Source organism: Phoenix dactylifera, chromosome 8 (assembly GCF_051530095.1).
Source record: "Phoenix dactylifera cultivar Ajwa chromosome 8, Ajwa_hap1_PhDact_Kaust_v1.1, whole genome shotgun sequence".
NCBI classification, from domain to species: domain Eukaryota; kingdom Viridiplantae; phylum Streptophyta; class Magnoliopsida; order Arecales; family Arecaceae; genus Phoenix; species Phoenix dactylifera.
Window position 1 is genome coordinate 33,030,838 of NC_143197.1, and position 14,870 is coordinate 33,045,707.

Here is a 14,870-nt window from a genome sequence, read left to right on the forward strand (position 1 = left end):
CTCCTCAAACAAATTGGGATGAGACCGGATCTAAAGTCCCAAGAAAGAGAAGCGTGGATATTATCTAATTTCTCTACCATGCGCTTGCACCAGTAGGGATCCTCGCAAACGTCGTTACGCGTCGGTACAAGGCTACCAGTTGGGAACTTGGGATCCTCACAAAAATTAATGCAGCACCGGTTCCTTTACACCAACTAATTGTACGCACATAATATGGATGAAGCATGGAGGATTTGCACGCTTACACGGTACTTTCATTTCACCAGAGGTACACGGGAAGCTGATAGATCTTAAAATGTATATGCAGATCATGAGACTTCATTCATGTGGAACTAGTCTGCACGCTTGGAAGTCAGTGATTGATCGCAGGATTCCCTTTCCATGGTCGCCACCAAGTTGGGGTGGGGTCATAAAGGACGGGAATCAGCTGTTTTCTCGGCTTAAATCCGGCATCGCATAAAATCACCGCATGACATCAACTGATTGGACGAGGTATATCGTACACTGAATAACTTGTTCATAAATATCAGGTAGCATCAAACCCTTCTCACTCATAGGCACAGCCAGCGAAAGCATGATTTTTGTCATTGGAAAACTTGGGGCCTCCAAAGATGGTAATAGGATTTATGCTTGCTTGCCTACTTTTAACATTAAAAGGATCATCAGATTCAATTTTAAAAGTAACAATACTCACTATGGCCATAAAACTAATTATAGATCTGTACGCTTGGTTTACTGCTTTAAGTTATGTCATTTGGGCATCAAGAAGAAAGGAATGAAAAATTACATCTCTACTCAGCTATACCAGTCGAGAAAGAGAATGGCGAAAGTAAGGACAAACAAAAAGAGCAAAAGAAAAGTTCTGCTGCTGCTATTTCGCTGGACTGCTTGAGAGAGTTCCTTGTTACCTTGCTCCACATTCTTTGTAGCTTCAATTGCCTGAGAACCACAGAAAAGATGCTCAGAAATCAGATTTGCATAGAACAATATTAGTAAATCTAAGTACAAGATTCACTTTTATTTTGGAAATATCGAGCACATTGACTAGAACCACTAAAAATAAGTATGAAATGCAGGAGTGCCTATGAAATCAGTGAGAGGAGTTCTGAATTATGTGTATAAAAACTAAAAGGCAAATAAAAGAGAGAAAAAAAAGAAGCAAAGGACTATAGAAAGTTTATGTTTTCATTATCGACTCAAAATACAAATAATTGGTTTTCATCACTTTATTTTCTTTCCCTGTTTTTTTGCCTTTTGTTGTGTAAATCTGCCTCTCATTAAACACGCAAGCATGACTTGTTTTCCTAAATGGAATAGCAGCCTCAAGGAGTTGCCATCATTTCTTCCAAGCCTTTGTCCCGAAAAATACAAGAGCAACCACTATTTGTTTTTCTTACCATTGTCAAAAGGATGACTGATCCATCATCTCATTGGGATCCACCCCTAGCACAACATAACAGTGATCCTAAACACCTTGCAATGCTGCAACAGCATCTAGAAGGAAAGCTGGCTTCAAAGGATTGCTGCTTCCTTCTGCCCATGAGTTTCCATACTTCCAGAATACATAACCATATCGACATATGGGACCCATCATGGCTTTCTTTTAACCTCTATTGTAGCCTACAGGGTCTTCAGATGCCTACAGACTACACAGACTGACAGGCCAAAGAAAATAAAAAGCAGCAGCTCTGTCAACACTCGCCAATGCCCTCCTGCTGGTAACAAATTCCTCATATAGCTCCGACCTAGACAGAACTTGCATACCTCTTGTAGAGCAGATACCATAGCAAAAACGTCCTAATGCCAGGATTTTCACATTTCACCATTGTCCTCAACAACAATCCCAATGGATAGTCCTAGGCCAGAGATCTACCCATCAATTCCACATTAAATTCCATGTGACTACAACCTGAAACTTATGCGATCAACAGGGAACTCTACTTGATACTCACTAGTAGTACAGAAATCTAGATGTTCTTACGATATTACTAATGAGAGATTTTCATGTAAAGAAAAGAAAAGGATACTAATTGGCAGATGGTTCAGTCTAATATATTATCTTCATGACATAGGAAAAAAAAACCCAATACAAATAGCAATAAGCAATATGTCCACTAATGAGGCAAGGAAGGTAGTCAGGTATCTATCAGATGAACCAAGTGAGGAACTAAATATCAACATTAAACAAACAAGCTGCTAACCTGTTCATACAAATGCTCAATCTGCTGAGCTTGCTGTAGAACATGGGTCGACATGAGATGATTCAATGCTGACATCTCCACCATCTTAGTTTCTGTTTCTTGAACAGCATCAAGGAGACCCGTCAACTCTACCTAATAAAGTACATTGTGAAAAGAAATTTATCAATTGCCAAAGAAGACCTTGACTTTTCCGAAAATATATAGTTAAACTAAAATCAACTCTTACTCATTTTAAAGATTAATAACCTGAAGAGCTCTTGTTTCATCGTCCAGAAGTTGATCCTGGACTTTCACAGGTCCTGAAGGCAGCATTTGCTCTCCAAGATCTGTAAGCTCCGGTTTAGAGGCTTCAAAAGATTTTGAGTCAGCTATTCTCGGCATCTTTCTTCTTGGCATTGCCCTATTAATAGCATCCTGAAAGCGTATAGATCTAAGCCGGTCAAACCGAGCAGTGACCGAGTGGAGCCGCTCACTCAGAATCAAAACCTGCAGTAAGGAAGACAATTAGCAGGAAAATTGTAAACATGGAATTCAATCTTAAAAGCCAAAATACAAGCAAACCAAATCCAGAGGAATTACAAATGGACACATCAAAATCCTGCATCCACAGAAACTACCTTTACCTAATGAAATACTCGACAAAATGCTACAAAAGATATTCTATTAAGTAATGCAACACCTTTCAATTGATCAAAAAGATCAGACTGCCCCCTTTATCTCGCACTTGTAAGAACAAGAGTAAGCAACATCAAACAACAATGCACCTATATACCTTTCTTTTCTAACTTGCTCAAACTCCCAAAATGGAAATAAAAAAAGGTAATTCTTTTGCTGGTTGAAAAGCCACTAGCGGTTCATACAATCACCTACAGGTCACATTTGTATGCCCATATTCTTTTTTTTATTTAAAAAAATATGTTAACAGTGTAATAATTAAGCTCAAACCTAATCTAGTTGAGCCATAAATCAACCATGTCAAACTGGGGTAACAGTACATTGGTCAGTCCAACCTAATAGCAGACAAGAAACCACCTCAGTCTTGCTTGATATGAATTCCCAAGGACATTTTGGAAGTCAATATAAGTGAGCTGAGGTTCAGAGTAACATATGAAAGAATCTAAAGTCACTGTAGACCATTATCTTTCATAATGGAGACAGTAAAGTTAAGAAAGATATTTCAGCACACAGACTGCAAAAATTGTTGTGCCATAAAGATTCTTGCAAGGAAATATATGAAATTTTCATTAAGAACTAATGCTTCCTACAAAATCAAAATTCATGGTTGAGCAATTACTTTAAGTCCAATAGATGTATCTGTAAATATTCCAAAAAAGTTTCACTAGATAAACGTAAGAACAGAAAAAAACAGCCACATCCACAAGATACTTTCTTTATAGAGAAAAATAGTGATTCAGGAGCCTTGCAGACCGACAAATGAGACTAATGCAACCAAGCACTCACAGAAGCACAACATGATAATAGGAAACCAGGCAGAATATAGAAAGACAATCAACTTTGAGATACACTCTTTTTTCCTAATCTCACACATTGACATAGCCATCATACTGATAATTAACACTAGACCATTATACTTTCAAGGGCACATATCCTCATCTTTGTCCGTCTACTGCTGTTATTTCATATATTAACAAAATGGTTGATGATGCACCTCCACCAATTTTTGATTTTTCCTAAAGAAATGAAAAATGACATCATAAGTAGTATGGCAAAATTTGGAGCACACCTATAGAATAAAGCAATTTCTTGATAGATTTTACAAGACATGTTATAACCAGCATATTAAACAACAAGGTAGCAGGAATGAAAACATTATAACCCCATTGTTTATTTCCAGGAATCATGCACAAAGAAAGGTCATTAATTCATACCACACCATGCCTGTGAGCTACCATATCAGCATGAGAAGTATCATCCCGTATGCGAAGCCATGTCTTAGAATTTCCGTTCTTCTCTTCATCATGTATTCTATTCTTAAGAATATCTATCTGGTCCTTGCATGCTTTTACAAAAACACCAACCTGAAAAGAGAACTCATTAATCAATAGAAAGACAAAGATTAACAAGAATATCCCAGCAGTGCTCCACCAATCATTAAAAATAAGCCATGTGAAATAGATCATACTACTGAGTAAACATTAAAAAAAACTGTTTCACAATTGAAGTAACATATTATGTGCCAAATATTTACGTTAGGATTTCATGATTGCCTATAAAAGTAAATGAATAATGAGTCTTAAGCAGTGGATACACAACTAATAGGACCTCTAAAGCTTTCAACAAGTATCCGGCATGAGACAACTAACAGCAAAGCAAGAATACATAATGCATTTCTGTAATGCCCTTCTCTTCAGCACATCTAGTTACAATGACCATGTGTCAAGGTCAATGTCTACACCAAATAACATCACTTTGAGCAGAGGGCCCAATTATCATCCACCAACTTCCAGGAGAATTATCGAAGGATATTTTTCTTACAATACATTAGGCAATCAAAGGGACCATGCACATGAATCTACCTAAAATATATACATAAAGTCCCAGAACATTCAATAGTTTAAAAAACTCAGACCAAATGCTAGAAAAGATTATGCCAAATCAGGGTGCCATCTAAAGTACACACAATTGTTAAATATGTTAAAAAATGTTCCCTATCCAATTGGTCCCTCACATTGATTTAGCTTTCAAATTAGGCAACATCCAATCTACGTCCCAAGATCTGAAAGAAAATGAAGAATGACTCAAGCACTGAACAGTGAGCGAATCAGACCATTTGTGGAAATCAGAATCATCTTACATAGTCACATGTTTCTGCTAATTGGAATCTTTGGGTTACTTCCATTCAAAAACATAGCTCTGACTTTGTTCTCTTGATAAAAAATTGCAAGATGCCAACTGTCAAGAAATTGTTAGAGAAGAGGTGCAAAAGCCAAAAGAGATTGCAAACACTATATTCGTATGAAAAAAAACTATCGATAGAACAAAACAATTTAATATGTTATAGGACAGAGTAAGATGTTAATGGAAGTAGGTGAATAACTCACTTCATGCTCAATGTTGTCCCTTTCTTGTTCTGTAATGCGATGCAAATCCACATAATCTTTCTGATGCTTTACAATAAAACGTTCCAATTCTGCGATGCTTTCGAGCTATAAATAAATACATAAAAATGTAAACATTAACCTCCCATACAATAACACATGTTTTTTTTCCAAAATCTAAATCACAACCGTCTCAAAGGACAAAGAAAGAAAACATTAAAATACAAAAGATATGGAAGAGATCAAGATGACAGAGCAGCCTCTCATACCGTCTTGAGTGCAGCTTTTGTAAATGGTGACCTTTGGGGTGGCTTGTGCATAATAAAGGACGCCAAGATTGCAGCCAATTTAGACTGTCAAATGTGAAATTGGACCATGAGCAACTGTTGTTAAAAGACAAACAGATTCAAAGCTAATGCATGCAAACAAGTTGCTTACGATATAGGAATCAAAATTTTTGCAAGTTCACCCCAGGCTTGGGCTTTAGATGCTAATTCTATAAGACAATTTCAGATCCATGCATTAAATTTGAATCTGAATATAATTACATGGCATTTGGATTTTTCATATGCCATGCATATCACTTACATGTTGCAGGTATTGCCACTTAACATAGTATAATAGCTCAAAGCATTATATTTAATTTCCTAAAGTGGTTAGCAAAGCATAAATCAGGTTCAGGAGCTTTTGCCTGCCCCACATCCAAAAGGAACAAAACAAAAGGTACTGGAAATAATCAACAACCTCAGTATATCCGAGGGAAAGAGCCCCAGCACGGACAGCATCCTTGAAATCTTCAGTTCTATCCCTAACATTGGCCATGAGTTCACCAATTGTAAGCAAGCATCCACTTTAGCAAGTGCTCATTGTTATCTAAATTGTCACTTCCCTTTTCTCTTTACAGTATCTGAGGCAGACACAACATTCAAATGAATGCTAGCTCAAACATGACAAATGTAATATCTCACAAACTAGCCAATCTTAGCGCTGTCAGCTTTTAAAAGAAAGACAAAACTAAGTATATAATTGAAAAAGAATTTTCAGAGGGCAAAGAAATATACAGTGAACATGTTATTTAAATTCAAAACCATTCTAGCACCAATTTGATCATTCATATCCATTCTCTATATTTAAAGATTTTGCGATATTTTTCCTTGAAGAATGTCACAAAGCAATCCACCACGAAAAAAAAAGGGATAAGCCCTAGATCAAATAATAAATTACTCAAAAAAAATCCAGTAAACAGAGGGGAAAAAACAGAATTTCAACAATTGCAGCATTTACCAAGCTGGGGCTTCCAAACGATCCACCAGGAGAATAAGAAAAGGACGACATGTTGCACAAACAGATGAAAAGAATCTACCTTCTTCAAGTTCAGGCTAGGGTTCCATTCGATTTCTTGATATAACCACCGAATCAATTCCACTTTCAAGTTCTAGTTCGGATGGCTGCTCTACGTAGAAATAATTATACTCGAATTTGGATGACCCACAGCCTCCGGTACTTGAAATCGACAAAAGAAAGAAAGCAGATCAGACGAGCAGAAGAGATCTGAATGTGGTGCGCGTCGCCGGTGATTGGCTCGTTAGGATTGATGGAAGGATTAGGATAAGAGTGGAGAATGGAGGAATGGAGTGGAGAAAGAAAAAGGAGATGAACTGATGAAGAGAGAGAGGAAGGAAAAGGAACGGGGAGACGAAGAGAGATTGAGGAAGACAAAGACAACCCCTGGTTATAAAGGGCCGGTCTGCAACAGTATTGGGCCGGAGTTCATCTGGACCTGGACTAGACAAAGTCCATGTATGGGCCACTAACGAGGACATTCTCATCGATCGAAACTTCGGGAATGATTTAGTTTACCGCATGATGCAAACTCGGGCCGTCGAGATCGATCCAGCAGTTAAACGGCGACTTTTAACGAGAAAATTGATTTCGCGACAGTGGGACGAAGTTGGTCGAGACCGTCAAGAGTTGCGCCGAGGATTCTTTCTCGAAATCCGAAAAAAATGCTGCCCTTTCGAATAAGGTAAAGTTTTCGGTTTGCTTTCAATTTCGGCAAATTTTATGCAAGTACATTATCTGTGGTTTGTGCTGAAATTTGGTGAAACTAGAATGTAACTAGGATTTGCATTAGCTTCTTTTTTTTTTTTAATGTAAAAGATGGTAGAACTTTCTTGAACTGGAAATAGATTTAAGGGAAAGGGAGAAAACTTTAACTGGATGGAATACATTCATGGAAAATCTGCAGGCTAGGATATTTCATTTCAACTCGGAAGTTTAAGGTGGAGTGCGGGATCTGGCAACTAGCATCCTCTGTGACCATCGAAGTAGGTTTTGAGGGCCGATCTCATTACCATCGAAGATTAAATATGTCACGCCCCGAACCCGTCACCCGGGTCCGGCACGCGACCGGCCGCATGAGCCCTAGAGCAAGGCCCTAAAGATCATGCAAGGCCTAAGATAAACAACAATTCCAATAATTCCATAAATGCCAAAATCAAAGATTGATGTAATTCAATCAAATCCAGCTACAATGTACTGATTTATTACATAATTTCAAATGTCCATAAATAAAAGATAAATTGACTTCTAACTATCTAGCAGTCTGACTCCAGATCGAGCTCACTTCTTGTCCCATCCGACAGATTCTACGAATCCAGTGCCTTTGAAAAAAAATGGAAGTGTAGTATGAGCTTTTCCAGCCCAGTAAGAATCCCAACAGCCATACACAACAAAATCATAAAATAATCAAGTATCAAAATATATATATCATTTCATCATTTCAAAAGCTCAACAAACAACAAATGTATGTAATCAGTACATATACACAAATCCTTTTTCACATTATGTGATCCATTCCCGTATTACTCAAATTCCAAAGTTTTCAAACTTTTCATTTCTGGCGTTGGACTAACCAAGATCATGTCCCAGTCCAAGACTGCACAAATCCCACGCATAAGCTCGTGGCAGCTATCCCACGCGTAAGCCCGTGGAGGCTATCCTACGCATAAGCTCGTAGAGGCTATCCCACGCGTAAGCCCGTGGAGGCTATCCTACGCATAAGCTCGTAGAGGCTATCCCACGCATAAGCCCGTGGAGGCTATCCCACGCATCAGCTCGTGGCCGCTATCCTACGCATAAGCTCGTAGAGGCTATCTCATGACAAGGTTAGTCCAACCCATATTACATGTCTAGTTTTACATGTTCAATCACATTCCCATCACATCACATATTTTCATAAATTTTCAAAAAATATGTTATTTCTTCCCAAATGAATTTATCTCAATATTTTCATTATAAACAACATGCACGCCTCATAGGTGCCGCATCAACTCATAAACAATAACAACATAATAATGAAAATATGTTGATAAAAATTCGTCTCATATGTATCATATCAACTCACAAGCAATAACATCAAAACCGTAAATAAATCCAACGATAAATCAATATATGCATAGAAGTGCTCAGATGTAGGGATTCTTACAGAAATTGTAGACTGACTCAAACACAGTCCGAATCGCAACCTACGCGCTGGGGTGCTGAGTCCCCTGATCAAAACCTCCTGGCTCCGCCGACTCTTCCTCTACAACATCAATTATATTTCACAAACTAAATTATTCAATATTTAAATATTTTAAACCATAATTCTCATCTGTTATGGGGTCCATCATCAGGTCCCCAAACATCTCAATCCTCCCAGATCTAGGGCAGTCGGGATAGTCCGACTCCCATCTTGTACCACCGGCCTACGTCGTCGCCAGCCGTGGCCGCTGCCACGCCGGCGATGATGGCCGGTCCCGGTAAAGAGACCAACATAAAGGAATGATTCCTCTCTCTTCATGGTTGGGAGTACATCTCCCTCCTTCAAATCTCTTTGGTCTAAGGGTAATAGCCATGGTGGCTGTGCCCTTTCCTTCCCCAACCCGACAACACCACAGCCACCACTAGCCACATCATCGCCGGCCAAGAGGAGGGAAGAAGAGATATCTTCTTCTTCTTCTTCTTATTCCCCCAAGAATCGGCATGCTTTCCTCCCTTCCTCCTCCCCCTTCACCCACGGAAGACCACCCTGAGGGTGGCTCGGCTCCCCCCACCCGCCAGCAACCACCTCACCGTCGTCGCCGGCCGGCAGCCAACCGATGAGAGGAAGAGAAGGGAGATGGGATCACGAGGTAGGAGATCTCGGTCCACCTCTCTCCATCCCCTCTAAAACCCTAGAAATCCCTCTCCGATCCTCACAGCAACCTGACCAACCCCACCGCCATAGATCCCGGCCAATCCCGGTGGCCGGCGGCGGCACAATCCGGAAGAGAGAGGCCGAAACAGGGGTACCCTGTTTCGGGCTCTTCTCCGACGATTCACCGACCAAACACCCCATCAACAAGGCCCTAATCCTAGCAAATGAAGCATAAAGAAGGAAGCCACACTTACCTCGGTCCGACGGCGTGCTCCGGCGGCCTTTCCGGCGAGCAATCGGAGGAGGAAATCCGTGAGCACACGCCCGGGTCCAAAGCTTTTTCTCCCGTTTGCGGGAGGTCTTCACCGAAGAAAACTTCCTCCGTGGCCGGCCGGATCTCGGTCTCCTCTCCGGCGATCAACCCCTCCGGCGACCAACCTCTCCCCGGACGCTGCCGCCGCCGCTCTCCCCCTTCCCTTTTTTTTTTTTTTTTGTGTTTCTCCTCCCACGATCGTGCCCTAGGCACGATCGTATATGGTGGATGGGCCCGGTCTTTTCGGGCCGGCCCGTCCACCTCTCTCTCTCTTTTTTTTTTTTTCTTTTTTTTTTTCCTGGGTATCACAAAATAAATCCTATGCAAGGCGGGTTTTGAAGACTGCTCACTTGCTCCTGCCCGATATCTAGTATGTCTCTGACAAACAATACTACGGACTAGATTGCCTCATTAGTGGTAGAGCACCCTAAAAAAGTATTTTGGACTGATCTGTTAACCGTCCGGAATATATTCTATAATTTGCTAACTTTATTGGACATATCTATATTAGAAGTGTATGATCTTTTTTATGTTGTTAAAAAAAAAGAAAAAAAAAGGAAAAGAGAAGAGGAGGAGGAGGCTAGATGGGCAAAAAGGGGGAGGATAGAAAGAAAAAAAAAAAAGGAGAAGCAAAGAAATAAAAAACAAAAAGGAGACGAACGATAGAAAGTTTTGGACGGGACATGTGAGTTTTTCCTTTCTTTTAAGTACTCATGTCAAAATTATTTAAGTAGAATGTTATTTACATGTTGCGAGGTGAAGCGAAAAACGTTGCACATAGTCAAGCTAGTGTGCTTGAAACCCACAATCAGCATAAATTTTTTTTCCTCAAAACAATATTATATAACAATCAAAACATATTTTAAAAATTTTCAAAATATACTATTTTTTCCTCAAAATAATATTATTTAAAAATAAACATATAAAAAGAATAAATATTGTATATACATATATAAGATCATATATTCTCAAAAATGATATTTTATAAAAAAATCAAAAAAATTGCTCATCTTGCTTCTCTCTGACAGCAATGTTTTCAAACTCAGAGGAATCGGTCAGCATATTAATTGCTTAAAACAGCAAATTTGAAAAAAAAAAAGCAATAATAAAATGATTATGCACATATACTTCAACTTAGTTTATTATACAATATAAAATTCTTGCTTACTTCATCACCACTTATGTGGCACCTAAGTCTCAATTTGTAAGCTTCAACATTAGAGCGACGAAGGTAAAATTAATCTGCTATGCGACCAAGTATTGTGCAGTAAAAATTACTACCTTTACCATCAAACCGTATCACTTGTTTTACCAGCATTGACATTGAAAATGGCTCCGGTACAATCCAGTAATAGGGTAAGACTGTCACAAATGCAAAACCCATATCAAAATTAACAACGCCTATGGATTCAGTTATCAATTCGTACTCAAACACCAAGTAAAAAAGCATGTTGCAATGAAAAAATAAAATAAAATAACTACAACTTTTTCCATATTAATCCAGGCCTCCAGATTCCCGTGGATAAGCAATAATAACAACAAGAAGCCATCAGAAAGGTGAAGAAGACCAAGAGAACTAAGACTACATGCGAATGTCTCAAAATCCTAATATAACACAGGACCAAGAAATCCAATCCGCACGACAGATTTGGCATTAAACGATTATCGTGAACGAAAATGAAATCCGATGGAAAGATGAAGAAAAATACCCAAATTCCTCGTCAAGAACGATCAAAATGGCTACTGTCTAAAGCTGCAATGGAAATCAAATAGGATTAGAGATCCATACATGAAATTTTAGGTTTTTGCAGCTAAGGGGCCTGATTCGCAAACGGCTCCTGAGAGACTGAGGCATAAAACCTTGACCGGATGGAAGAAGAGAACCAGCCTAGGGTTTGCAAATGGGCTCGAGAAAAGAGCCGCGGCGATGGTGGATGGCTGCGAGAAAGAATCGAGACTTATACTTTCTTTGTGTGGTGAGGGGGGGCTGACAGAAGGATATGGGAGGCCAGGGAGAACGGAGATGAGAGAGGGCCAGGTAGAGAGAAAGGTGTTAACAACGCCTATGGATTCAGTTATCAATTCGTACTCAAACACCAAGTAAAAAAGCATGTTGCAATGAAAAAATAAAATAAAATAACTACAACTTTTTCCATATTAATCCAGGCCTCCAGATTCCCGTGGATAAGCAATAATAACAACAAGAAGCCATCAGAAAGGTGAAGAAGACCAAGAGAACTAAGACTACATGCGAATGTCTCAAAATCCTAATATAACACAGGACCAAGAAATCCAATCCGCACGACAGATTTGGCATTAAACGATTATCGTGAACGAAAATGAAATCCGATGGAAAGATGAAGAAAAATACCCAAATTCCTCGTCAAGAACGATCAAAATGGCTACCGTCTAAAGCTGCAATGGAAATCAAATAGGATTAGAGATCCATACATGAAATTTTAGGTTTTTGCAGCTAAGGGGCCTGATTCGCAAACGGCTCCTGAGAGACTGAGGCATAAAACCTTGACCGGATGGAAGAAGAGAACCAGCCTAGGGTTTGCAAATGGGCTCGAGAAAAGAGCCGCGGCGATGGTGGATGGCTGCGAGAAAGAATCGAGACTTATACTTTCTTTGTGTGGTGAGGGGGGGCTGACAGAAGGATATGGGAGGCCAGGGAGAACGGAGATGAGAGAGGGCCAGGTAGAGAGAAAGGTGGTGGTATGAGAGACGTCGGAGGGCAGTCGGAAGGGGCGGTGGCTTATATAGAGGGCGAGATGCCAAGTGACCCGTCTCGTGCTCTTGTTCCTGGGTCAAATCGCTAACGCCGTTTATGAACGATCTTGACGGAGACGGCGGTGCATGGGTTTACGTGGGCTTTACAATCGAGAGAGGGGTCAGGGAAGCCCGTTACAGCCCATTAAAGTAGGCTTTTTCTGCCTGGAATTTTGGTTCAGGCTAGCATATTCCAGCCCAGCCCCACGCTCATGTGCCCGTGCTCGACTTGTGAAGTCTCCAAAACACCTAGACGCACGAGGAAAAATTATAATAAATGAGAAAAAAAATGTTATGAAGAGTATAGTACGACACGCCATGAAAGATTTAAAATTTTTAATATTCATGTTTGAAATAATCTATATTGGATCTTTAAATGCAAGGTACATTTAGGAACTTTTCAGAGTTCTATAAGCAAACCATATGCAGCTCAACTTGCAAATGCATAGCAATCCGCTTGTTTAAATACTTATAATTTAAATTATATAATAAATTGAGTTGCTCGTGGATTACAATAGGACTATTTGATGGCAAGTTGACTAACGGTCAAAATAGTTGCTTGACAAGTTCAAGCTACTTGAGTAGATATTTTAATTAAAATAAATCATCTTCTATACTCTGCTCCATTTCATCTCCTCCTCCTCCGCTATTCTTCAACCTTTATCATCATGCATCATCGCCTCTAGCTCCCCACCTCACCCCTCTCCTTCATCTTCACCGCACTTCTCAAGGTATACACAGCCACCTATTTTCTCCACATGGACATCTAAGTCCGCAACTAAGCCTACGCCATTAGTGTTTGCAGCTTAGTGTCCTCTCATAAAGTGTTCGATGGAATATGTATCAAAGATATCTCTCTTTTTCCTAAACTCTCCTAGCAACACAAAAAATTCCTTACAAATCAACTAGAACAATTTAAATTGCAATGCCATATGAGTTGCTATGTAATTTCAACTACAAGTCTCCACATAGCCCCTTTAATGAAGTCCAATAATTATAGGCCTTATTTGACCTTTGTGGATTTTGAACCCGTAAGAATATGCGTACATGCTCACTCGGCTCAACTAGTTACGTGGCATGAACGGCGTGATCGTGCATGTGGCTAACCACATCGCCCAACCAAATTTATTGTAGAAGTCTTTAAAGTTTTTAAATTTTTAAGTTCTTTCTATTTTTTATCTTCTTTGTTGCTTTATATTATTGCTTCGAACGAGTTGACTTTAATATACCTTACGAATGGCACCGCTGGATTGTCAAAATTTTTGATTTTTTTTTATCTTTTTATCTTTTTATCTTCATTCTTTCTTTTTATTTTCTTGTCATAGATTGACTTAAAAATGATTCTGCAAAATATCTTTACAAGAGCACAAATTTTATTCCTAGAATCATTCTCCTATGCACCTCGTTCGAGATACTCCCCCTTTATTCTGTTCAATATTTTTTTAAAAAAATATTTATTTCAACTATTTATGAATATTAGCTAGTTAATAGCTTATTTGTTAATACAATTTATGATGGTTTGGGCCATCTATGAAGCATATGGTCAATCATGCTAGCAAGTGAGCCGATAGTTTTGTTCGGGCACATTAGCTCGTCTAGATGAAACCTCCTAGTATAAAGTTTCTTGTTCCATAATTTTGAGTTTTTTTACCATGCCACCTTCTTTAGTCGAGGTTAAGTGTATATTTTAGTCCATGTTTGTATAGAAATTAGTTGGTCGTATTAGCTTTTATATTTTTCTTTCTCATTTAAATTTTTGATTTTATGTCATCAGTTGCATGGTATATTGTTGTCTACCTATCGTTGGTTGGTTGCATTTATCTCATTTCAAATCGCTTGTTGCAAGGGTACCCTCTCCCCTCCTAAGAAAAAATTATTTTATTAAATCAAGAGTTCATTGAGATGGTCAAGAACAATGCAAGCAAATGCAAAGGTTCATAATATATAATTCAGCTTTGAAACTAAAGGTACATCTGGTATTATTATATGACAAAAGCATGTGGCATTTTGTCGAAAGAAAATAGGTATCCATGTAGACACATACTATCTTGAATGGTAAATAATATAAAGTTGTTCCTCCTTATTATTTAAATTGAAATTATGTGGTAACCGATCTCATCAGTCTAAATGAAGGTTATATAATCTAATTTATTATCCATTAATGAATAAAAAAATAAATATAGATCATACATTTGTCATTTTTTTTACTTTTTCTGTTTTTTTTCAAGACACTCAACTAAAACGGGTTATAAAATTTCTTCATTATTCTCTATTGAATCATCGGCTACTCTTTTTTTTCATCTTCTCTTTCTGCTCTTTCATATTCTCACATTTCTATAATAGTT

At 38.8% G+C, this 14,870-nt stretch overlaps 1 protein-coding gene across 6 annotated transcripts; it reads right to left on the reverse strand.

Moving 5' to 3' along the window:
* Window positions 1-672: 672 nt before the first annotated feature.
* Window positions 673-11,146, reverse strand: SYP81 (syntaxin of plants 81). Of its 6 annotated transcripts, none has more exons than XM_089925142.1 (10): window positions 9,695-9,940; window positions 8,748-8,846; window positions 6,624-7,923; window positions 6,005-6,167; window positions 5,530-5,613; window positions 5,264-5,368; window positions 4,091-4,240; window positions 2,448-2,687; window positions 2,202-2,333; window positions 673-939 (listed from the first exon to the last, which is right to left on the reverse strand). In XM_089925142.1, the coding sequence occupies exons 4-10, from the start codon at window positions 6,080-6,082 to the stop codon at window positions 796-798; spliced, it is 933 nt and encodes a 310-aa protein (XP_089781268.1). In that variant the 5' UTR covers window positions 6,083-6,167; window positions 6,624-7,923; window positions 8,748-8,846; window positions 9,695-9,940; the 3' UTR covers window positions 673-795. The 6 variants fall into 6 exon arrangements, with proteins under 6 accessions (XP_089781268.1, XP_089781269.1, XP_038981029.1 ...); XM_089925143.1 differs by having other exon boundaries at window positions 6,545-7,923; XM_039125101.3 differs by lacking the exon at window positions 6,624-7,923 and having other exon boundaries at window positions 9,695-10,148.
* Between the last annotated feature and the right edge of the window lie 3,724 nt (window positions 11,147-14,870).